The sequence below is a fragment of the Melospiza melodia genome, chromosome 2, assembly GCF_035770615.1.
Source record: "Melospiza melodia melodia isolate bMelMel2 chromosome 2, bMelMel2.pri, whole genome shotgun sequence".
In the NCBI taxonomy this organism is placed as follows: domain Eukaryota; kingdom Metazoa; phylum Chordata; class Aves; order Passeriformes; family Passerellidae; genus Melospiza; species Melospiza melodia.
In genome coordinates, this window is record NC_086195.1 from 24,428,425 (window position 1) to 24,452,686 (window position 24,262).

Sequence of the window (24,262 nt, forward strand, 5' to 3'; positions counted from 1 at the left end):
CCCAAAAAAAGGACACACGTTAACAGAGGATTAACCCTTAGAAACAACAGCCTGTTGCATATTCATACACCTCATACATGATGCATAAATTCCATTCAAACACAGGATTCTGTCTGGTCATGTCATCTTCTTCCTCTTAATCCTGACGGCGTCGTCCTGCCTGAGCGAGGCAAGAAGTTAGTTACTCCTGATAAGAGGGCAATAAATTCTTTTTCTCTGAAAGATTGAGGTGTCCTGTGGCTGCTGGCTCGGTGCGAGTCCTTTCTTTAGAAAAAAAGTATCTTACATAGCATAGTTTCTATTTTAACATTTTGTTATAACCTAAACCTATATTTAACACGCTACTTAAGAGTCTTAATACAGCGTAACTTTCTAACACAACCATACAATATTCATTTTAATATTTGCAAAAAACCGATCATAAAATACGCATTTTTTACATTTAGTATAAGTCACTTTATACTTCTATCACCCTCCTCTCCCCTTCCACGCCCCCCCCTTTCCCGCCCGGGTCGCGCCGCTCTGCCGGCACAAGATGGCGCCGGACGTGAGGGCGCAGCGGGGGCGGGGCGGGCCGCTCGAGCCGCCGCTCCGCGCGCTGCCCGCCGCGCAGGCGCAGTGCCGCTCTCCCCGCCCGCCGCTGGTGGAGCCGGCGGCAGGGGGCGCTGCGGGCGGCGGTGCCATGCTCGCGGGGCCGGGCCTGGGCCGCAGCGCGGGGCGGCCGGAGCGGGCGGCACCGGGGCCTGGCGAGGCGGCCGGCGGGGGCCTGGCGGGATGTTCCGCAAGGCGCGGAGGGTGAATGTGCGGAAGCGGAACGACTCGGAAGAGGAGGATGAGGAGCGCGACGAGGAGCCGCCTCAGGAGCCGGCGCCGGCGGCCGGGACGGCGGGGGAAGGGCCCAGCGAGGCCTCCGTGCCGCTGGCGTCGGGCGCTGGGCTCCTGCCGCTGCCCGCCGGCTGCGTGCCCCTCGCCCTGCCCGGCAGCCCCGCGGCCTTCGCCTGCGCCGCGAGCTACGGAGCGGCTCTGGGCTTGGGGCTGGGCTTGATGGGAGGCGACCGAGCGGGCCTGGGGGCTCTGCCGGCGCCCGCTGTGCTGCGGCCCCCGGCGCCGCCGCCGCCGCAGCCCCAGCAGGGCAATGGGCTGCCGGTGGCCGGGCGCCCCAAGGAGAAGAAGAAGTCGCGGGAGAACAAAGAGGTGCCGAGGGCCAGCCTGCTCAGCTTCCAGGACGAGGAGGAGGGTGAGGCGGTGGTTGCCCGGCTTTTGGGTCTCTTGCGGGAAAGGAACCCGGAGCTGCTCAGCCTGCATTGGGCCTCCCCCGTCCCTCCAAGCGAGCCAGGATCCGTATTTATTTTTTAGGGCAGACCCCCGTGTGGCCAGGGGTGATGCGGGATCACATAGGGGAGGGCGGGCCCTGAGGGCAAGGTGCGGGGGGCCAGGGATGCCCGGGCCCGGTGCAGCCGCGCCTTCCCCGGCCCGGCATGGCTCCTGCAGGCTCCCCGAGGGCTCGGCTGCGGTGTAGGGCTTCAAATTGCTTCTGTGCTGCTGGTGCATCGCTTGTGCTGCGTTCACTGCACCTGCGTGGCCCGCAGGTTTGTGCGGGAGTAAGTGCAGCAGTAGCCAGTGGTAGCTGAGAAGCATCTGTCCCGTGGTTTGTGTCTAGGTTGTTTTATTTAATCTGATGTGGCTGGTGTTCATGGGTCACCTCGGACTCTCTGCCTGTTGTCCAACAGTTCCTATAGTTTTGAGTCGTCTTAGAAGGAATTCTCTTGAAATCACTGAAACTTGGTTTCTGAGACTCATGATTTGAAATCTTGATGGAAGTACTGAAGGCATAGAATTAGACTTTCACTATAGACTGTGAAAGAACCCTACAATGTTTGTTAGTGGCATTTGTGAAGTTCCAGGTACAAAATTTAGAGATTTGATAAATGACATCTGCTTGACAGATCTGATGTAACGTTATCCAATTTCTCTTTTAAAGAAACAGAAGAAGTTTTCAAAGTGAAGAAATCAAGTTACAGCAAAAAGATTGTAAAACAGTTGAAGAAAGAATACAAAGAAGATCTTGAAAAATCAAAAATTAGAACAGAGGCCAATTCTCCAACAGATGGTAATTGCAAAACTAATAATAATAGTAACTTATGTAGTGGAAAAGATAAAGTACTGTAATTTAATGTATTGTTTTCAGAATGAATTGTTAGTCTTCTAGAGAACTTCACATTTAGAGCTGAAGTAAAGCACAGATGAAATGTGTTACTTGAGCCTTAGGAATGCTCTTCTGCATTGGTAGAGAGTACTTTGGTTCTCATGTAGAAATTAACATAGAATTCCCGGCTCTGTTAGATGGTTGTCAGTAGACATCAGTATTCTGAATTGCAGTTGTGTTTATGACAGATGAATTGGTTATGGAATTAGGAAGGAATTCCACTTGTTTGTAAACATACCTGGTGCTTGTCTGACAAGATGTGTCCTGTAATGCATTTTCTTCAAAAAGGAAGATTTTAGGGGTGAGCAGAATGGTGGTCTTTGTTATTAAGTTAATTGTTAAACAACTACCTGTTTCAGCACTTGGACCTTCCAGTAGACTTGATTAGGATGATAGACTCAAAGAGTTGGAGCAGAAGGATCTGTTAACAATGTACAGTCCTTGAGAGCTTGAAATAGAGCCTGGGACTTCAATTTCATTGTACTGATGCTTTTTGGGAAGCTCATTGGTAAAGAGTAGTGCTTCCTTCTCCACTTAAGTTTTTACATAGATTATGTAATGCTATGAGCATGAGCTGGGAGGCTTATGATCTAGAGATTGCAATGATCTAGAGAAGCACATGGAGGTTGAACATGGTCCCATGCAGGAAATACCCTTTTTAAATTTAATTAAATTATGTTAAAGGTTTTGTCTGCATTTGGAAAACCCACATATTCTTTCTTATTAGAATCCTTAAATTGCCTATGCAGTGGTGTGGGGCATGAGCAAAACCAGAAATTATAATTTCTGTGGCTAGTGTTCAGGTTATCTGTTGGATGGGACAGGACTGAGAGAGTAGCCTGGATTCTCTAAACAAGGGCTTGAGTCAGAAACCTCAGCTTGGTTTGAGTAGCTGGGTTTAGCATGCATCTTTTTACACATTATTTATACTTGCTGCCTGTGTCTGTATGTTACCCACTTAATGTAGGATGTAGCCCAAGAGGGAAGTAAAGGGATCTTCTGGAATCAATCACTTCTTGTGGAAAGACTTGGTGTAACACAGGCAGTGCTTTCTTGGAAGAGACTTTGACATGGTTGCACAAGGTTGAGTTCCCCCACTTTCTTAATACTTGACAATATGGAGAATGTTTAGTGTTTGGTGGGGCCTGCCTTGTCACATTTTATTTTGAGAGGATGTCAGTGATTTAATCACAGTTAAAGTATGTTTTCCTAGATCTCAAGCAATAAAATTATTATTTAACATTTTCATTTGATTTTCACTTTTGGTTGTTGTATCTTTAAAAAAATACTTCTGAGTGATCTTTATGAATGGAGTAAAACATGGACTTTGCTCTCTTATCAGCTGAAGCACCACCAGAAAAGGTAGGACAGAATAAGGATATAGGCCAAGAAGATGGGACTGCAAACAGTGAGCATGGTGAAGAAGAAATGGAAGTTGAAAGTGAGAAGGAAGAAGAAAAACCAAAAGCTGGTGGTGCTTTTTCAAGTGCTCTGTCATCACTGAATGTTCTCCGCCCAGGTTGGTTTTTGTAATATGTCTGATAAGTTACCAAGTGATTTAGCCAATGTTGTAGCAGACTAATGTGTGTGAGAGATTAGGAAATAGTTTCCAACAATTTAGCATCTGAGAGTTCAAGCAACTGCTATTTTCTAAAGGTGTTCAGTTTTACAAGTCCTATGGGAGAAAATGTTTTGCTACAGAATGCTTCATCCTGATGTCAGAAGCAGGAATTCATCTCTCAGGTAGATGACAAACTGCAAGAAAATCTAGATTTGGAATAGGTGATTTCACATGAGCTTTAACTGCTTTCAGTTAAAATTTCTTTAATTAAAATCTTTCAATGATGTGTCTGCAAGGTATCTGAAATATTTCCCTATCCTGTTTTGTATACTGAGGTTCTAGTCAGGCCCTGAGGCCAAAGAAATAATCCCTCTGAGAAAATATTTTTGAAACTGGTTTGCTGATTGTGGTAGTTTGCTCCCCAAATACCAGCTGTGTGTCCTGGGCCCACGCATTGATTTATATGACGTATGTAAGTTGTGTTAAGTTTTGTGCTGTAGATTTTAGAGTTTTCTGATTAGGTCTGATGCTTTTCATGTTTCCCCTTGATTGTACAATTTTCTGTGTATTAACTGTGTCTGATTTGGTGGCCTCTTAATCTCTGACCAATGACTGTCTGTTGAAATGGTTGATGCTTTTTATTCCTCAAAATAAGAAGAGCTGGGAGCAATACAGGGATAGGAAATTACACAGTCATGCACCTTATTTTCTTCCTCCCTTTGCAATAGGCAGCTCCTCTAAAGGGCTTCCTCTTGTTTGGGAGTATTTCACATAGGAGCATTAGGCTTCTGTCTTATGACATGAGCTGCTGGAAGCAGAGACAGATGTTCTGTGTTGATCCTGACTTTGAGGGTTTCTGCTCAGAAAGTTGACATATTTAGCATCTAAGATGCTTTCAGATGTTTTCTGTGAGTATGGATTTACTTCCACTCATGCTTTTTTCTGTGTGCAGAGATGATTTGATACAGTGACAGAGATGAGCAGTAAGAAATTGTAACACCTGTTGTGTTCCAGAGGTTGTTTAACCGTGCCCACATCTGTCTCTAGGAGAAATTCCAGATGCTGCTTTTATTCATGCTGCTAGGAAAAAGCGCCAAATGGCTCGTGAGCTTGGAGACTTTACCCCCGTTGACAGTGAACCAGGTAAAGGCCGCCTTGTTCGAGAAGATGAAAATGATGCCAGTGATGATGAAGATGATGACGAGAAGAGGAGGATAGTTTTTACAGTGAAGGAAAAATCCCAAAGGCAAAAGATTGCTGAGGAAATAGGTAAACCCATTTTTGGAAGGTCAGCTGATAAATGTTCACACTGTTTTCACTGCAAGTGCTCCCATTCAGCATTTTTAAACAACATGTTTTTCGAACAATCTAGAGTTGCATAACATTTCTGAGGGAAAGTACTACATAATGGAATATACTTGTAAAATTTTGAGCACAACACTCTGTTCCTGTGCACACTGCTGATTATGATAGAAACTTACACTAAGGATCGATTCTTGTTTTTCCTGTACTCTGTTTTTAGGAAGTATATAATTGTGAAAAGAAAAACATTTGATATAGAATTCTTCTTGCTGGCTAGCAGGTAAAATAACCTTTTGTAAAGGAGTTAGACATTAGAGGATTGCCAGCATTGAATTGTAAATTTTCCCATTGGATCTTTCAAGTGGAACCCCTGTGCTAATAATTCACAGGGCAGTGTCCTTAATTCCTCATGAAGAGGAGAGGAAGATGCTCTGAGATGTTCTCACTGAGGCATGGATTCAGGTTTTTGAATTTGTGGCCCTTGCAATTATGAATGCATTGTCTTCTTTTCCTTGTGTGAAGGTATTGAGGGAAGTGATGATGAAGCACTAGTGGCAGGGGAGCAAGATGAAGAACTCAGTAGATGGGAGCAAGAGCAGATAAGAAAAGGAATCAACATACCCCAGGCATGTATATAATTGTGCACTCTTTTTTGATTGGTTTCTGCAAGTATTGGTAAATCCTTTACAAACTTGAGTAGTTTCATTTGAGAAATTAAGTCTGTAAATTCTGATGCTCTTTAAAGAGAAATAGTATAAGTATTTAGAATGGTAATGATACTAAGAATTGTTCCTCCTTGAGGGCATTTGTTTCTTCTATCTTGGATATTGGATGCTTAAATCTCCTTGATAATTACATTTTGTAACTGTATCTGCTTGCATTTTTCACTTTGATTTGGAATGTGTAAAAAAATAAGTTTCCCCTTTCTTTAAAGTCTAACATAGTACAATTACATTTCCTCTGCCACTAGGTTCAACCAAGTCAGCCTGCAGAAGTGAATAATGTGTACTACCAGAACACTTACCAGACACTGTCTTATGGTTCATCATATGGCATTCCATACACCTATGCTGCATATGGATCATCGGAAACCAAGTCTCAAAAAACAGATAATACAGTTCCTTTCAAAACTCCCAGTAATGAGATGACTCCTGTTACTATTGATTTGGTAAAGAAACAGCTTAAAGACAGGTAGGACAGACCATCTTTTTAGACTTAAAGACCTGTCCCCTAGGTTTCTGTTCCTCAGGTGTCTTTTAGTCCTGGGGAGCAAACACAGAGTTTCATCGCTGGAAACTGACTGGTACATCCATTAAAAAAAAAAAAAAAAAAAAAAAAAAAGGCAAACAAAAAAGCTCAAAGTGAAGATGACATTGACACTTTGTTCGAAAATCTCCTTGGATTGCTTCTCTGGAAGTGAAACTTTAAATATGAGGCCATTGATCTTGTTGAAGAGAGGTCTGAGTTCCATCATCTGGACACTGCACAGTCTTATAGTGAAGAAATAAAAGGCCAGTGAGGTGTTTAGCTTATCAAGCTGCATTCCTTTAAACTGTGAATCAGAGGTTTCCCCTTCAGTAGATAAAGAATTTAATTTTTAGTGTATACAGGGATTTTTTGGCTTAAACACTGTAATCTGCTTGTCAGGTACGCAGAAGGTATGGAATGAGCAACACAATTGCAATGAGAAATCATATGTAATGAACATCTTGCACTTTACATGTCTTCAAAATTGGTTTGTATGCCCCTTGTAGTGTTGCAGCCTTTGACAGTGAATCAAGTTAGTACAGGAAAAAAAATGCTTTGTATAAGCTGTAGTCCCCATTCACCCCCAACCTGTTCTGCCAGCTTTTCATTAGGGACAGCCTTGCACTGCTCTGTGTGCTGTCAGCTCCTGTACAAGTTTGTAGGAGTGGCCAGTGCTGTGCACTACAGCAGTTTAGCAAATGAGTGTGGATCATTAGCCGGGCTGTTCATGAGGAGAGGGGAGAAGGTGACAAATAAAAGGTCAAGACTTTCTTGGCAAAATTTCCCATATATAGGCTCAGTACTTGCACTGTACTGTCTGTTTGATGTCACAATGGTCTGAAATAGACAGACTTTTGGATGTAAATTTACTATTTATCCATTGCCCTTCAGGTTGGACTCTATGAAAGAAATGCACAAAGCTAATCGGCAGCAATATGAGAAACATCAGCAAAGCCAAGAGGACTCTACCAAGGCAATTGAAAGATTAGAAGGGTCTTCTGGGGGTATTGGTGAACGGTATAAGTTTTTGCAAGAAATGCGAGGGTATGTCCAAGACTTGCTTGAGTGTTTCAGTGAAAAGGTAAGGATGCAAAAACATTCATCTCTTTACAAAAAAAAAAAAAAAAAGGTCTCTTATTACATGCCAAACAGTACATCTCCCTCTGTTTTTGAAAAAAGTCCTTTGAGAGCATATTCTTCAAAAGGTTTGGTTCTTTGAGGATTGGAAAGAACTTTCTATCATGCTAAGCTCGTTATCAGAAATCTCTCCTCCCAGCTCCCTGACTTTAGATTGCCTAAAAACTTGCAGATTTTATGTCTTCAGGATTTTTGTAGATGCTCTGGTTTTCAACTTTACTCAGATACTCCTTTTTACTTGTGTTGGACATCAGGTTAGCAAAAATAAGGGCTGAAGTTACATTACTACTTTCTGGAGTGCTTGATGTACACAATAACAGGCTTGTATTTTCTGTATTATAAACTATTATAAACTTCCTCCTGCCAGATGTTTGTTGGTATTGCTCTGGAGTCTGAAGGAGAGAAGTTTTAAAACTAGCATAGCTGTTCAAAGACACCTCACTTTAAAATATATTTCTTTCATGTAGTGTGACACTTTATTGCATTTCTAAGTCAAAAACTGAAGTCTTTTTTCTTATGTTATGCACTGTGCTTTGCTTACTTACTTTGTTGTAAATATAACAGAAACTCTTGAATATATATATATTTATATATACACACACATATTAAGCACACACAGAAGCTGTAGAATTCAGTTAGCAGTATATTGGCTATTTCTTCATTGTCTTCTGACTTGAATACAGTGGTAGTATATTAATTTCTTAATATCTTGTCAGAATAATTGAGTAGTTCTAAGCTACTGCTTGCCCAGCCTGTTAGGTGTGGGAGAGGAATGGAGAAGCATTTTGGGTGCTGATGGGTTAAGTATTAATTGTCCTCTCTTAGTGGAACTGGGATAGTCTGGTCTTTGTCCTGTAAAAGTGAAGAGTAGCTATGTCATGAGGAAACCCAGGAAGCATGGGACAGTTAATTCACCTAGCTGATTGATTAGTATAACTAATCAGTATAATTAGTATAATTAGTTGCAGTCGATTGTTCACTTAAGAAGCCATATTCCTGAGTCTGTGTTAGCATTAGGTGTTGAAGATCAATAAAGGTACTTTCTTAGGCAGTGCTGGTTACCCAGATGGCTGATTTCATATTAAAGATAAGTTTTTACATTTTTACTCTGAGGTAAATTTGTATTTCAGAAGTCAAGTTAAATATCTGTTTCTATTCAGTGTTTTCTTTCTAAAGACCTTTTGTTAAATTACTTTTGTGATGACTATAAACCATGTCTGGAGGTTCTCCTTGCTAGTATAAGCTGTCTTGTTCAAATATTTTTACAATGTGACTTTTATCATCTCAGGCTTCTTAGAGGCATTCACAGAGTTTTGCTGGTTTCAGGTGGAGGCTGCTGCTGTACTTGTATGTAAAGTGAGTTGCAAAAGTAGCAGGTTATGTGGTCAGTCTAACAGGAACATTTCATTTATTTTGATATTGTTTGGCTAGATAATGTGGTTTGGAATTCAGTGCTTTCAGCATGACAAAAGTACCAGCAAATTCAGAACCAGTAGCCCAAAGGACACTGAAAATTTTTCTATAAAGGAGGTGCTGGAAGGGAACAAAGTCAAGTAATAACATTAGTATCAAGTTTTTACTTAAATGAAATGCAGTAGGATGGTAAATAGTTCTAAACTTTTGAGTGTAGAGATAAATTACCTTCAGCTTTTTTGTAGAACCTGTGATCCTGACTGCTTCTATTTAAAGTGTTGTTATTATTATTTACAATAATATTTTTGGTTATTATAATATACATGAGAATATATGTGTAGTAATAATAATAATACTGTATGTGTATATACATATATATGTACATACATATACAAAAACATAAATAGGATATTTTGAAGAGATTCTGAATGTTAGGATCACTTTGCCCAGTCTTAAGGCTCAGCAGAGTACTAGAAGACAGCTATTACACAGATTTTAGAAACAAGCACTAGAAAGGTCAAATCCTGTTTTTTCCCCCCATAAATAAGAAAAAAACCCTTTTTTCCCCCCATAAATAAGAAAAAAAAGTAGAGTGGAAGATGGTTGCATGATTTCTTTCAGAAGTAATTACTGTAAAATTATGTGTTCTGAGAAAGCTGGCGAGTCACAATGGCATTTTTACATTCTGAATGTAGGAATGTACAGTGGATACAGAAAGATTGAATTGTTCTGGGCATACCTTTGACAGCACAGGTAGATGAACTGTTACTTTACCTGCAAAAATGAATTACCAAAACACACTCTGTGTATCTGAATTATCCTTGTGATCTGAATGTTTAGAGATCTTTCTGCTTTTCCTCTTCCACTGTTTATAAAGAAAGTGAATAAAAAATCCCCTTGAAAACACCGAATTTAAGGTACTGACTAAACTAAACAGGGAATGAGGGTTATAACTTTATAGTAGACAGTGAAATTGTCAGCCACTCATTAACCACAGTATTGATTAGAGGAAAATAAGGGCTTCTAAGTCTCTTGTATTCTGAATGGGAGATATTTTGAGTGGATTCATATATTTGAATACATCAATAGAGTTCTTTTTTAATCCTGAGAAAATTACAGAAAGAACCACTAGGGATGCGTTGAAAAAATTTCATTTAACTTTTCAGTCTTAAAATTTCCTCTACCTGCTTAAGAGAAGAAGCTATACTTCCTATGGTAAATTGCAGTAAAGCTAGTAGTTTTTAACTATTATTTCTGTTTTCAAAATATGAACTTCCATCTCTTGGAAGATTTTTCTCTCCTTGTCTTTCTCTCTACTCTTTTCTCCAAAAGAAAGGTGTGTGTATTTTGAGTTGGTGCAGAGCTGCTTTCATTTTAATCCCTGGAGCCACATTTATCCCACAGAGCTAAAACCTTTTTCTTCTCTGATGTGTATGTCAGTCTCAGTGAGCTGAAATGGCCCTGTAGCTGTCAACTCAGAATTTTACATTTTACTGAAGGATGTTCTTTAATAGTTGCTGAGTCACATTCTAAAATACTTCAGGAAAAAATATCTGATTTTATCTTCTGTTTTGAAAAAACATAATCCTGGATGGTAGGCAGCAATGAAATATAAAAGGCTGGAAGACTGTGGAGTAAGCATACATCTCAGAGGTAAGGAGGACATGGCTTAAGTGTGCGTACCAAAAGGACTTCTTTTCAAAAGAAATGAGAACAAAAAAAGAGCAATGAGCCTTCTATTTAATGTCAGGAAATTCCTGGCTGTCATAATATCTTCTGTTTTTATTAGAGATGCCACCAAAATAGTTCATTAAAGAAAAAAAAAACCTGACAGGTCTGACATGACCTACCTGATTAATTCAAGGTTATACTTAATGCATAACTTGCACAAATTGTACTACTTTTATTTTAGTGATAAGCTAGAGGAGTGTTTGACCGATTTGAATTACCTGTTGGCGTAACACCCTTATGCAGGATTTTATTTCATTTCAGTAATAATATTTCAGCATATGCTGTTAAGAGTGAGAGGACACAAAACAATAGTTGCTGGCTTCAGTAGGTTGGATTCATGGGTGTTTTTTTCACTTTGTACAGTCAGATTATTTTCTCACTGAAGTGTAAAATTCTTGTTTAGAGATAGAGAGGAAACAATTGACATTTGAGAACTGCAGACCTTGACAAAACACGGAACACACTTGTAGGGAAAGCAAGAACACTGGAGAGAATATTTCACACTCTAAATAGGATGTCTGGCTGTGTAGACTCATTCATTGTTTTCAGAATGCTTTTGTTCTGATTGAAAGCTGCCAGTGTTAAATGTGTGCACTTTCCACACTGAGCTGTTTCCTGGTGCAGATGGTACAGAGGAGTGAAGGCAGGACTTGGTGCCGCTGGGAGCGCAGCGGCAGCGTTTGCTCCGCCATAGACTGGGACCCCAGAAGCTGAGCAGCCCAGGATCCGGGTGTTACGTGGTGTGTTGTATTTTTACAGGTGCCTCTGATTAACGAGCTTGAGTCTGCAATGCACCAGCTGTACAAACAGCGAGCTTCCCGCCTTGTCCAAAGACGACAAGATGATATTAAAGATGAATCTTCGGAGTTTTCAAGCCATTCAAGTCAGTCCATCTTGAAGGTTTTTATTATTCATTAAACAACCTTGTTTACTTAGTATGACTTAATTGAAATGTGAATGTTTAATGTATGACTGTCTTATTAAAGTTTATTCTTGCTCTTGAGATGAGTAGAAGCAAGTTTAGATGAAAGTTCTCTAATCTGTTTTGTTTTAAACTCAAAACCACTGTAACTCTGACTTTATCTCTCCTTTCTGTTTCTCTTAACTATATTTTCTCCTTCCTAGCACTAAAAATGTGTGCATGGTGGCTGTGAGAGTAGTGGTAGTATGTGACTCCTCATTTTCTTATATCAGGACTTTTAAAAAAATTATTTTAACCTTCCTGAATCTATAAATGTCATTTAACATGTACAGTTAAATGAATAAAGCCACAAAGCACTGGGCTTTAGACTTCTGTCCAATGTTCTGTTTTGTAGCCAGTATAAGTATTTGATTTCAGACATTTAACTGGTAAATTAAAGAACTGGAAGACTAATCAGACTAATACAGTGCCCCTGTATGAAATACAGCTTAAGAATAGCCAGTTAAAATGCCTGCTTCCTGTGAGTTTGTGGATGGGGATTCTCACTAAGGAGTTTTCTTATGGTGATTGCTCTTCAGTATGTAAAACTCTACAAAAGCGTAAATGTTAATCTGGATGGAAATACATCTTTCTTGGAGGAGGTTTTAATCAATGTATTAAATCAGTGGATGAAATATCCTATTAACAGGAGTCCTCTTTATGCTTCAGAAAGCTTCCCATTTTTAAAAATGGCATTCTGTCCTGTTGCTGATTTAAAATTCTATGATCAATGCCATTTCCCTGTTCTGCCACAGTTGTCAGAGATGACATCTTGTTAGTACCGTTAGCTAGAACTCACTGAAGATGATGAAATGTTGGGGTTTCAGAGTTGGCCATTCCTTTATAGAGTGGTTAGCATACATATTCTTTTTAGGACTATTATCTGGAGTTCCAGGCCTCACATGGCCTTGCAGTTTTATCATGAAAATGCTGTTTTGAGAGCTAGAAATGGATTTCCTAAAAGAAGCTTAGAATGGATTTTTGTATACTGATGTTTAATAGGATGGGAATGGTTCTCATTGCTGAGATTGGGTTTTACAGAGAGATCTTATTTAGTATGTGGAAGTTTAGACAAGGCTCCTAGTAGTTCAGCTGTTGAATTGGAATATTGACATAGATTGGCATTAATACTTTGAATGATGAATTTGTAAATAGATTTTGTCAGAACATCTAAATTTATTCCTGAAGTTTGGATAGGCTGTTGTTCAAATGTTTATACTTTAATGGGTGGACTTGAGCAGTGGCTAGCATTCAGTCTACTGTTTAAAATTTACCTGGAAAGGAGGAACTGGAAATACTCCTGCCTGCTATCTGCTGTTCTAGCTGTGTTGTTTTCTATAGCCAGGAACATAGATAAGCAGAGCTTGAAAAAAGGAAGGAAGATGTTTTATCTTTCTATAGATTTTGAGGTGTTTTAAAATTTAGGGATATCTGAAGCATATGAACTTAGAAACAACGTGACTATAACTCTGAAATAACATATTCTTGCCCCAGTCACTCTTGTCTGCTTTTTTTTTTTTGCTACTTTTCTTCTTAAAAATTATGTGGTGAATGTGTTTATGTAAGGACCACGTTTTTCTTGGACATTTCATTTAAGCTATTTCTGTTAAAACTCTTGACTTCTGTGTAGTTCAGCACTGTTATGAGAGAGATAAGAGTGAAGTACAGTGAAAACTATTTGGCATTTAAGTGGAAATTTTTCCAAAGTCCACTGCTTTCTGTTTTAACCTCTACACATCGTGAATTCAGGCTTCTGGGGGGGCATTGTGGGTTTTTTTTTTTCTTTTTTGATACTTCAACTTTCTATTTCAATTTACACTTAGTTTAAAAGTGGGTAAAAGGCTCTTATGAAACTGCCTACAGCACATTTATAGAATCATAAATAAGCATTTTAATTTTCATTGATGTAATTTTACAGATAAGGCACTGATGGCTCCAAATCTTGATTCTTTTGGGCGAGACAGAGTGATCTATCAAGAGCAAGTCAAGCGTCGGACTGCAGAAAGAGAGGCTAGAAGGTAGAGAATGAGATTTCTTTCCTCCTTTAGGAGTCTTTGTCTATTTGCAAGATACAACCGTCCTGTGTGACTTACTAACATGGGTGGCAATGTTTGCTTCTTCCCTGAAAAGGGAAGAAAACACTTCAGCTGGTCTGCTGAGCAGGAGTATTCTTATGTACCCCATCTTACTGTGCAGTGTACAAAACATTCCATGATACTGATGTAAAATCCCTAAAAGAAAGGACAGTAAATGCATTCCATATCTATATGGAATATAGATACAGACATATCCATATCCATATGGAATATAGATACAGACATATCCATATCTGTATGGAATATAGATACAGATATATCCATGTCTATATGGAATATAGATATGTCCATATCTATATGGTCTCTGCTGGTTTTGTTTCTTCTCATTATTTGAGGCAGCGACGTAGTGGAATGCTTAAGGTCATGGCATAGTACAAGTTCTTTTCAGCTTGACTTTTCTAGAACTAAAAGGACAAGCCTGAGTGGGCTTAGGTGGGGAAAACAGCTGCTTTCTCTTGCTTTATTGGAGCTGGTTTGTACTGCTGCTCCTTTGCAGGGCTCGCCGCAGACAAGCGAGAGAGCAGACTGGGAAGATGGCAGATCACCTGGAAGGCCTTTCCAGCGATGATGAGGAGACTTCAACAGATATCACAAACTTCAACCTGGAACGAGGTTAGAAAAGCTACCCAAGCTTTATCACAGAAGCACAGCATGGTCTGGGTTGGAAGGGACCTTAAATCCCACCCAGTTCCACTCCCCTGCCATGGGCAGGGACACCTTTCACTAGACCAGGTTGCTCCAAGCCCCATCCAAGCTGGCCTTGAACACTTCCAGACATAGGGCAGTCGTAGCTTCTCTGGGCAACCTGTGCTAGGGCCTCACCACGCTCACAGGGAAGGAATTTCTCCCCAGTATCCTGTCTAACCCTGCCCTCTGTCAGTGGAAAGCCATTCCCCCTTGTCCTGTCACTCCAGGCCCTTGTAACCAGTCCCTCTCCATCCTGCAGACTCCCTTCAGTACTCTAAGGCCACAATTAAGTTACCCTGAAGCCTCTTCTCCAGGCTGAACAATCCCAATTCTCTTACATAACAACATAGCAAATACTTGACAGGATCCACACAGAGCCCTGTTTATATACTTCACCAGATTTTGGAGGGAGTTTAGGAATTTTTGATTCCTGGATCATCAATGTGACCAGAATAGTCTCTGTCACCCAGTTGTTGTGTCTTGCAGTTGACTGAATAACCCATCCTTAGTGAGGTTCTGTTTATTTAATTCTTAATGCTTTTGCTGGCAGGCAGTAAGCTTTTGGATTGTCAGTAAGTTCCAATTTCTAAGATAGTTTATCATTCTTGAAATATGTGTTTCTCTTACTTGGGGAAATTTTGAAAACCTCAGTGCTTTAGAAGTCTTTTATTGGTTCCTGGCAAGTATTTAGTGGAGTTGTGAATAAGCTTCTAGAAATGCAATGACAAAAGTTTTGTACAGTCTTGTTGCAGCCTGGCAAAGTTTGCAAATGATAGAAAGCAATGTTGAATGCAAACATGGCAGAAGGATCTTGTGGTACAATTAGCATTTGCTCTGATTAAAAAAAGAATCAGGTTAGAAGAAGTGAGGAGGGGTAGGCCAGTAATGATTGCATGTATAGAATTGCTTGGTTTGGATTTGAGGATGGATTGAATGGTTTTGCTCTCTCCGAGTAGAACAATATCAACTTTACACAGTATGATAGCTGGGGACCATGAAATTAAGTGACAGGATAGGTATAAAATAAAGAGGTAATTTCCCACAGAGAAGGTCATAAATGGCAAAGTCATTGATGTAGGTGGTTGTGGAGACCTGAGGTATGAACATACTAGAAAGACAGTTAGATGAACTGTCTAGCTGTTAGGTCCTTTGGAAGTGCAGAGTTTCCACACCCTTAGTTACTGACTAATTCACTGCAATTTTATGATTGCACTGATTTTCTTCCTGCAGGGAGGGGTCTTGGATAAACAGAACAACTGTTCAGGGTTGTTAGGTGCTGTGATTAACTTTGTTAATTAAATTATCTAGAACTACTTGTGTTCATTGTGTAAGGGTTACTACTGTGACCAAACATTTACAACAGTGGCTGCAGAAAATACGACTGATTAAAATGAAGTAGAAAAGATAAAGGGAAAATAAAATACAGAGAAAAAGGTCTGGACTGCCCAGAAAAAAAAAAAAAAAAGAAGGTGCTAGAGGATTGTAATCACTACCCAGTGCCAACAGGCGTGTCCTGGGCAGCATTTTAGCATGGTGTCTGCCAGGACTCACCCTGTCTGAACTGCCAGTTCAGTTGGCTTATCTGAGATGCCCTCCTATATTTGCACTTGGATTATCAAAGATGTAGAAGAATCTGGGTTGGAAGGGGCCTGGAGATCAGTTGTTTGAACCCCCCATGCAAAGCAAGGCCAGTTTTGAAGTTAGATCCGCTCTGAATACAGCCCAGTGTGTCACCAATCCTAATTACATCTGGTAACTTAAAATCCTTCCATGAAATGTTAAAAGTGAGACCTGTGATAAATGACTCTATGGAAGAATACTCGTGCTCCTGTTTTATAGCTTTGTGTGTTTGAGGCAGGAGTAACAGAGCTTCTAAAGGTGAGGACGGCTTTTTTGGTTTTACTTATGGGAGTTAGTTTATGCCAGTGAGCATCAAAGAGTGTTTTGAAAGAGGCATTACAGGGAGTAGGTGATTAACTTTTCCTTTTCTCCCCTGCTAGATCGTATATTGAAAGAATCCAGCAAAGTTTTCGAGGATGTTTTGGAAAGTTTTTACTCCATTGATTGCATCAAGTCACAGTTCGAAGCTTGGCGCTCCAAGTACTTTGCTTCTTATAAGGATGCTTACATTGGCCTCTGTTTACCAAAGCTGTTTAACCCTTTAATCAGACTTCAGCTGCTCACCTGGACTCCTTTGGAGGTAAGCTTGCCTGCGTGCAGCTTCTGTGTTAACTGCTATGGTGGTTCTTTCACACTGGAGCAAAGTCAATTGCACCTTTGATATGTGCTTTTCCTAAAGGTGTGTTCTAGGGATGAAGTTTCAAATGGGCACCCCTCTTGGAGCAAAGTTTTTATAGGGAGTGCCTGGATTAGTTGAACCACTATATTCCCAGCAAACCAGAGTTAACTTTGGCACTTTGTCAGATCCTTCTCAGGAAGTGGTGTAGACCAAAAAATCTGCAGCTGGCCATGGTAATGGGTTGGAGCTAGCTGATCTTTAAGGTCCCTTCCAACCCAAACCATTGTTGGTTCTGTGAAAATACATTATTCTTTCAAATACTTCAGAGAAAATTGTGACTCTAGGTAATACTGTTTCATCAGAAGTGAAACTAAGAAGCTTGTTCTTGCATGGAATTACAACCTGTGTCTCTGGGTTATGTATCTGTCTCACCTACACCTCCGTACCCTGTAGAATTCTGGCTGGCAATTTCCAGGTCTTTCTCATAGTACTCACTGCCCAGTTATTATGTAGGGAACATGGGAAAGGCAGGACAGCACTGTGGCAGCCCAGTATCCCTGACACACATTTGTTGTCCAGCCTGGATATCAATGCCTTCATGAGATGCCACCAGAACAAACAGTTCAGGTAGCTTTTGACTCCCTCTCTGTTCCTCCTTTTTTCAGAAGTGCTTTTTTTTTCCCTTAACCTACCAAGAGAATATCTGCAGAAGGGGTTTTTCTGTTTCCACCTCTTCTTCAAGTGCAGAGGAGGAGAGGCATGACTTCTCTTCAGAGAAAGTTCAGAGTATTAAAATAATTTTATTAATTTGATGTTTGACTTCATTCAAACAAGGAAAAATCTGAGAAAGATGCCGTCATTAAATTTAAAACATTTTTTGTGCATTCTCATTTCCCCCATGCTATTTCTCTGAGTTTTCATGTTGACAAAGCTCGTTTTAGTTGTACATATACAGAATTGTAAAGTCTAACTCTATTCACTACTCTCTGTTACTGGTCCTGGTAAGCATTTTGTTGAGGTAGAAAAATTACAAGGTGCTCGCAGAAAGGCCTTTTAAATCCAGAAGGCATAATTTTAAAATGCAGCACAATTGAGCTGTACTTCTAACTTACACCCTAATCTTTAGGCTTTTGTTTGGTTTAGGTGTAAGTAGAAATTAAAATCTGTGGTGCAAAAACTGTTAAAAGATCAGTCTTGCTTCAGCCATTTTCTCTTTTCATTACATCTAGTGGCTATGCTGGTAGGATGATTGGTTCATTTGGCAGAGTGTTTTAAAGCTGTTAAGCTGTTTTTGTGATTGTATAGTACTTGCATACATAATACTTTTTCTATGTGTTAACTTCAAACCTTTGTGTAGGAATCTAACCCCAATTCTTTTTTTATTAGGGCAAGTGTCGAGATTTTGAAACAATGTTGTGGTTTGAGTCATTGCTGTTTTATGGCTGTGAAGAGCAGGAGCAGGTGAAAGATGATGCTGATATTTCACTGTTGCCTACCATTGTAGAGAGAGTTGTTCTTCCTAAATTAACAGGTAATTATAGGCTTAAAAAATGGGAGGGAGGGAGTTGTGGAGTGTGATGCTTGTTTGTGCTTTCAGATTTTACTGTTTTGTAAATAATTGCATGGATTTGAGTATATAATACTCAAAAATTATTTGTATAATACTCAAATTGTTATTTGTATAATAATTACTGTATTTGAGTATTTGCAAAGTGGAGTAATTATTTAATCTCTTCCAGTAATTTCTGAAAATATCTGGGATCCCTTTTCTACCACACAGACATCTAGGATGGTAGCAATTGTACAGAAACTAATAGATGGATATCCCTCAGTGGTGAATGCAGAAAACAAAAATACACAGGTAAGTTGTTGGATTTTTTCCTTAAAGGTGTTAATAAGTTAAGGAAGTTGAATACCTTTTTAATACCTTATGTTGGGATGTACAGCAAGAAAAAGAATTTTAAAATTATTTGGTGCTCTGCAGTCTGATTGTGGGGAGTAAAGTAGGGTGATAAATTAAAAGAAGAAACTCAGTGAAGCCTTCCCAAAATACATACTAGAGATAAAAAGATACACTAGATGCAGTAAGACTTGCTGGTCTCAAGTTTTGCTGTAAGGGATGGCTACAAATGCTTGGGCTTTTATTTTTTAGATCTTTAGAGCCTTTTCAAATGTATTACCTGGAAATTGGATTGTTTTACTTGCCTTCTGTGTATGAAGGAAGTGGTAATAAGAGTTCAGGTTTTAATTGAAAGTGTCAAATTTCTGCTCTGTTAGATATTACAGACTTCTTTAAGACTATTTATTTGTGTGCTCAAATGTGTATGTGTGTTTACTGTTATGGTCACAAGTGTTCTTTGTTGCTTTAAAAATCAGTTTCTGAGTGTTTAACTACTAAGCAGTGCACTGGACATTTAAAAGAATATTACTTGTTTCAGATGCTTTTAAAGGCCTTGTTGCTAAGAATGAGGAGAACACTAGATGATGATGTATTCATGCCCTTGTATCCAAAAAAGTAAGTTTACTTTCAGCTATGGTGTTAGACCTTTCTTAGACAGTCACTGTGTTTGTCCATAGTTAAGAGGGATTTTTCTCAATGTGGTTCAGTGCCTGGGTACAGGATATCTTTTATCATTCTTCTGGGAGCATTTAGCAGAGACAAGGAGGATGAAAGGGAATATTTATGGAAATGAACTGTGTCTTGGAAGGAAAAAGCCAGCAAATTCAAGACAGGTGTAGTTTTGGTTACTCATTAAAGAAATGTCTTACTTTCCAGCATCTTAGAAAACAAGAACTCTGGTCCATATTTGTTTTTCCAACGTCAGTTTTGGTCCTCTGTTAAGGTAAGTCAGTAAATATGTCTGGTAAATCTTTGGTCTAAGACAGTGTAGCAATAAAATCCTCCTCAAATTTATGGAAAACGATAGGAAACAGGAAACTGCTTCAACTTCACTTGCAAAACCTCCAACTCTGGATTCTTAGTCTTTGATAATGCACTGTGCCCTCTTCATGGTGTGTCCAGTCACTAGATGTGTCTGGACTCACACAAGTGAGTCCCCAGGGCTCACTTCTAGGCCCAGTCCTGTTTTATATCCTTATTGATGATCTGGATGGGGGGATTGAGTGCACCCTCAGTACATTTGTGGGCAACACCAAGTTGGGCAGGAGTGTTGATCTGCTGGAGGGCAGGGAGGCTCTGCAGAGGGACCTGGACTGGTGAGGCCAGTGGGATTAGGGTGAGCAGGGCAAACTGCTGGGTCCCTACACTTTGTCCACAGTAACCCCAGAACTGGGGGCTGAGTGCCTGGAAAGCCACTGGGCAGGAAAGGCACTGGGGGTGCAGGTCAGCAGCAGCTGAAGGTGAGCCAGCTGTGCCCAGGTGAGGAAGAAGGTCAAGGGCACCTGGCCTGTGCCAGCAGTGGTGTGTCCTGAAGGACCATGGCAGGGATTGTCCCTCTGTGCTGGGCACTGCTGAGGGCACACCTCGAATGCTGTGTCCAGCTCTGGGCCTCTCACTTCAGGGAGGACATTGAGGGGCTGAGCATGTCCAGAGATGGGAACAGAGCTGGGAAGGGTCTAGAGAAGAAGTCCTGGGAGGAGCAGCTGAGTTGGAGTTGTTCAGCCTGGAAAAGAGGAGGTGGGGAAGGGGGAGACAGGACAGGGGCACCTTCTCACTGCCTGACAGTGGAGTGTGCTCAGGGGGGTCTGGCTCTGCTCCCAGGCAGCCAGCACCAGGATGAGAGGAAATATCCTTAAGCTCTGCCAGGAGAGCTTCAGGATGGACATGGGAAGAATTTTTTCACAAAAATGATAATTAGCCATGGGGATGGACTGCCTGGTAAGGTGGTGGAGTCACATCCCTGGAGGGGTTTTTGAAGATGGACATGGCACTCTGGTGAAGTTGACAAGGTGGTGTTTGGTCTAAGAGCAGACTTAATTTCAGAGGTCTTTTCCAACCTAATTGGTTTTCTAGTTGAAGAGGTTGTCAAGTGGAAGCACCATCATTTCAGCTTGGATGTTATGGGATCACTTACCCCAGGTTTTTTATATCCTTGTGCTTGTCAGAATAAAATACACTGCTTTTGGGGAATGTGGGAGCTCAAAGCTGTGGCTGCCATAGTTTATTTCCAATAAAAGACTGTGAAGAAAATTAACTCTCAGCTAAACAAAAAAGTAGAGACTGATGTTGATTGAACAACTGCTCTCCATGATCACACAAAACAGAATTCTTCTCTGGAATTTTCTGTTCAAGTGGCAGCAGCAAGGGAGACTGTATTCTGAATAGGTTTGCAAAATATTTAAAATATCTTAAAATGTTTAATATGTTTGATAAACTCACTGGTTTCAGTGCATTTTTGAGTTATGATTTTCCCTGTGTTGTATTTTTAGTTATTGGGAAACTTTCTCCAGTGGTATGGAATCCTCTCAAACAAAACTCTACAGGAGCTGTCCATAGATGGGTTGCTCAATAGATACATTCTTATGGCTTTTCAAAACTCAGAGTATGGAGAGGACAGCATTAAGAAAGCTCAAAGTGTAAGTAAAATCAAGCAATGTTTAAAGTAATGGATTTAAACTGAAAGGAAAATATAGTTAAAACTTGACATTGCCTATGAAATCTTGGCTTTGATACCTCAAAAGCTGTAGTCAGTGAAAAATAGGTTGGGTGTTTTTTTTTTTTTTGGTGTAGTGTACAGAGTAAAGAAAGAACCTTCTCTGGCTCATGCCTGTAGATGGATTAGGTATACTGTGGGTTTCAGTGCTTTACTGTTTGGATTATGGTGTGGGTTTTTTTGTAGTTTTCTCATTTTTTCACTCAGCTGGGCCTTATCCCTGCAGTCTTACTAGGCAAACTTCACAAGTTATACATGTTACATAGCTTTAAAAATTTTGTTGCATTGTGTTTAACTTCCTTTTTCCCGTTTTTCCTAGGTAATTGCTTGCTTCCCTAAGCAGTGGTTCACTAATCTAACAGGAGACAAGACTATTTCTCAGCTAGAAAACTTCTGTAGATACCTTGTTCACCTGGCTGATACAATTTACAGAAACAGCATTGGTTGCTCTGATGTAGAGAAGAGAAATGCCAGGTAACTTACTTTGAGTTCTTGTGATTTGATTTATTTTGCCAATGGATACAAACATGGATAACTCTCCATCCTGCTGTGTGTCTTTGGAAACTTCTTTGAATTCACACGTCAGAAATGGATATTTTTAAGGTGTCTGAATATAGCAACTGCTGGAAATACTGGAACACTGATAATATATTTTGCACTACTGCTTAGTGTCCTGGATTCTTAAGGGGGTTTATAAAAAGCAGGGAGAGGCATTTTTTACATGAGCAGATACTGTCAGGACACAGGGGAGTGGTTTTAAACCTGCAGGAGGAGATATTTATGTTAGATGTTGGAAATTCTTGGCTGTGAATATGGTGAGGTCCTGGCACAGGCTGCTCAGACAAGCTGTGCCAGGACCTCACCATATTCACAGGTTGGATGGAGCTCTGAGCAACCTGGTGTGCTGGAAGTGTCCCTGTCCATGGCAGGGAGCTGGACTGAGATAAGCTTTAAGGTACCTTCCAACCCAAAGCATTCCATGATTCTGCCAAAGTTTGGAGCTACCATGTTTGGTGTTTCACCTTGTGAGCCTGTTGCTGGTTCCTGCATAGTGGCTTCTAAATTGCAAACTGTCCTTTGTAAACAGTTCAAAAGTTCTGACTATTTACACAGTCAACTAGATTAACCTGTTTTGCCTGAAATCCAAGAGTAATTTTACTTGAATGCAATGATCAGCTTAATTAAAAGTTTGCATTTAGACACATTACTGCTGGCCAAGTAAGCTGACATGCAATGGGAGTAGCAACAGCACAGGAATGGACAATCTTCCCATCTTGGGACAGTCCTGTGTTTCAGTGTAACAGTTTGGGATTTAAGTTTATTTAAGTTTTTGAACTCTCTTGTTTTGCTGGTGTGTTTCTAAATTCAAAAGAAATTTCTTTATCAGGTGAAATGATAACTTGGTAAAAATTTTTATTGGAAGAGAAACATCCAATTATCCTGTATTCATAGCAGGTTCTAATTTGATTTCTATCTTCTGTCTTGCTTTTTCACAGCATTAACAAATCTGTTACCGTTACCTCATTAAGCAAATATAATAAATCTGCAACAGGAATATGAAATATAAGACTCCATAATGCAGTCTTCTTTTGGAAAATTAATCAATGCCACTGATTGTTCTGTTTCTGTATTGACTTCTCCTGCCTCTTTTTTAGGGAGCACATCAAGCAGATCATAAAGCTTCTAGCAAGTGTCCGAGCTCTGGATCATGCTGTTACTGTTGCAAATGATCACAACGTAAAAGAGTTCAAGATTCTAATAGAAGGAAAATAGACTTTTCCCACCACTCATTTTGAGCTTTAAAACCATTCCTGATATGTAATTTATGTACATATGTAAAGTTTCTTAAACTGTAAAGTATTGATCTTTGTTTTAATACAAAGTGCATTCTTATATACAGCATCCTTAAAAATAAAAATCATTGACTTCATTGAAAACAAAAATGGAATCCCAAGATTGTCATCTTTGCAGAAACAGGATTTTTCCTCAAGTTTCTCAAAATCTTGTTCACAAAAATAGTTTGTGCCCATAATCAGTGGTCATCTACTCTTGTTGATTGTTCCATGGTTAACTGGAATGTGTATAATAGATTCTGTGTAATACAATGATGCATATATTTATACCACCATGTTGCTTTCACACTGGATATAGAGATGTTGTACTGTTGCAATAAGCTTTTCATTTGCTAAAAAATACTTATTTTGAAAATAAAATGATCGTATTACTGGTCAAAAGGGCTGGTAAAACATTCAAATATGTGAAAAGTCATGAGTTGAAGAATAGGGGCACATTGAAGTGGATCCTGATCTTTAAAAAGCAGCTCTGCACTCCAAGTGGAGTAACTAAAAAGTGATTTGCATTCAGAATATGGAATTCTTACCACTGTTCTTCAAAAGGAAGGTCTGGATAAAAAGGGAAGTATTTTTTTTAATACAGGCAAACACTGAGAATTTGTTATTATTGTGCATGTGTAGATGGTGTCACTTCCTAAGCTCAAAACACCTTTCATTTTGTAGGACTAATGGTTTACCTCTGAATTCTGGACTCGCCTTCCTTCTCTAAATTGCTTAAGTTGTGTCAGGATGGGGGGGAGAGGTGGTTTGGTTTGGTTTTTTGTTTGTTTGCTTTGTTTATTTCATTTTGTTTTGTAAAGTCATTCATGGAACCTATTTCTTCAGGTTAGAGTGGCTGAAGATATGGAGCAAAATGAAGGTTTTTTGAAACCTTTGAAGTATTAATGTTGTAAATATTAAAATGTTACACTTCCCACTGTTAGGAAAATTAATCCACAAAACACCAGAGTTTTATGTCCAAAAAGGAGATAGAGCAGTCCTGTAACTTTTTTTGGATAAAGGGAGAGGCCATGGGGCATTCCCCTGGGATCTCTCAAATGTTTGGAGGACACAGCCTCCTTTTTATCCTGATTTCCTGGGCACATTTCCCTTCTCTCTTTCCCCATTGGCTGAGGTACTTGAGAGTTACAGACTTCCTGATACACCTGATAGCGAAGATTCCCCCCTAATGTATAACCCTCCCTTTTAATTTTTAATTCTTACAGATTTTGGGGG

The 24,262-nt window shown here is 39.9% G+C and overlaps 1 protein-coding gene across 1 annotated transcript; it reads left to right on the forward strand.

Annotated features, from left to right (window-relative positions):
• Nucleotides 1-756: 756 nt before the first annotated feature.
• PAXBP1 (PAX3 and PAX7 binding protein 1) lies at nucleotides 757-23,428 on the forward strand. Its single transcript, XM_063148061.1, has 18 exons — nucleotides 757-1,237; nucleotides 1,982-2,110; nucleotides 3,549-3,725; nucleotides 4,815-5,036; nucleotides 5,592-5,695; nucleotides 6,040-6,260; nucleotides 7,209-7,398; nucleotides 11,358-11,481; nucleotides 13,478-13,577; nucleotides 14,152-14,267; nucleotides 16,343-16,542; nucleotides 17,968-18,112; nucleotides 18,321-18,442; nucleotides 19,020-19,096; nucleotides 19,358-19,424; nucleotides 20,971-21,117; nucleotides 21,514-21,668; nucleotides 22,850-23,428. Exons 1-18 carry the CDS (start codon nucleotides 775-777, stop codon nucleotides 22,965-22,967), a joined length of 2,877 nt encoding a protein of 958 aa, XP_063004131.1. The 5' UTR covers nucleotides 757-774; the 3' UTR covers nucleotides 22,968-23,428.
• Nucleotides 23,429-24,262: the final 834 nt, after the last annotated feature.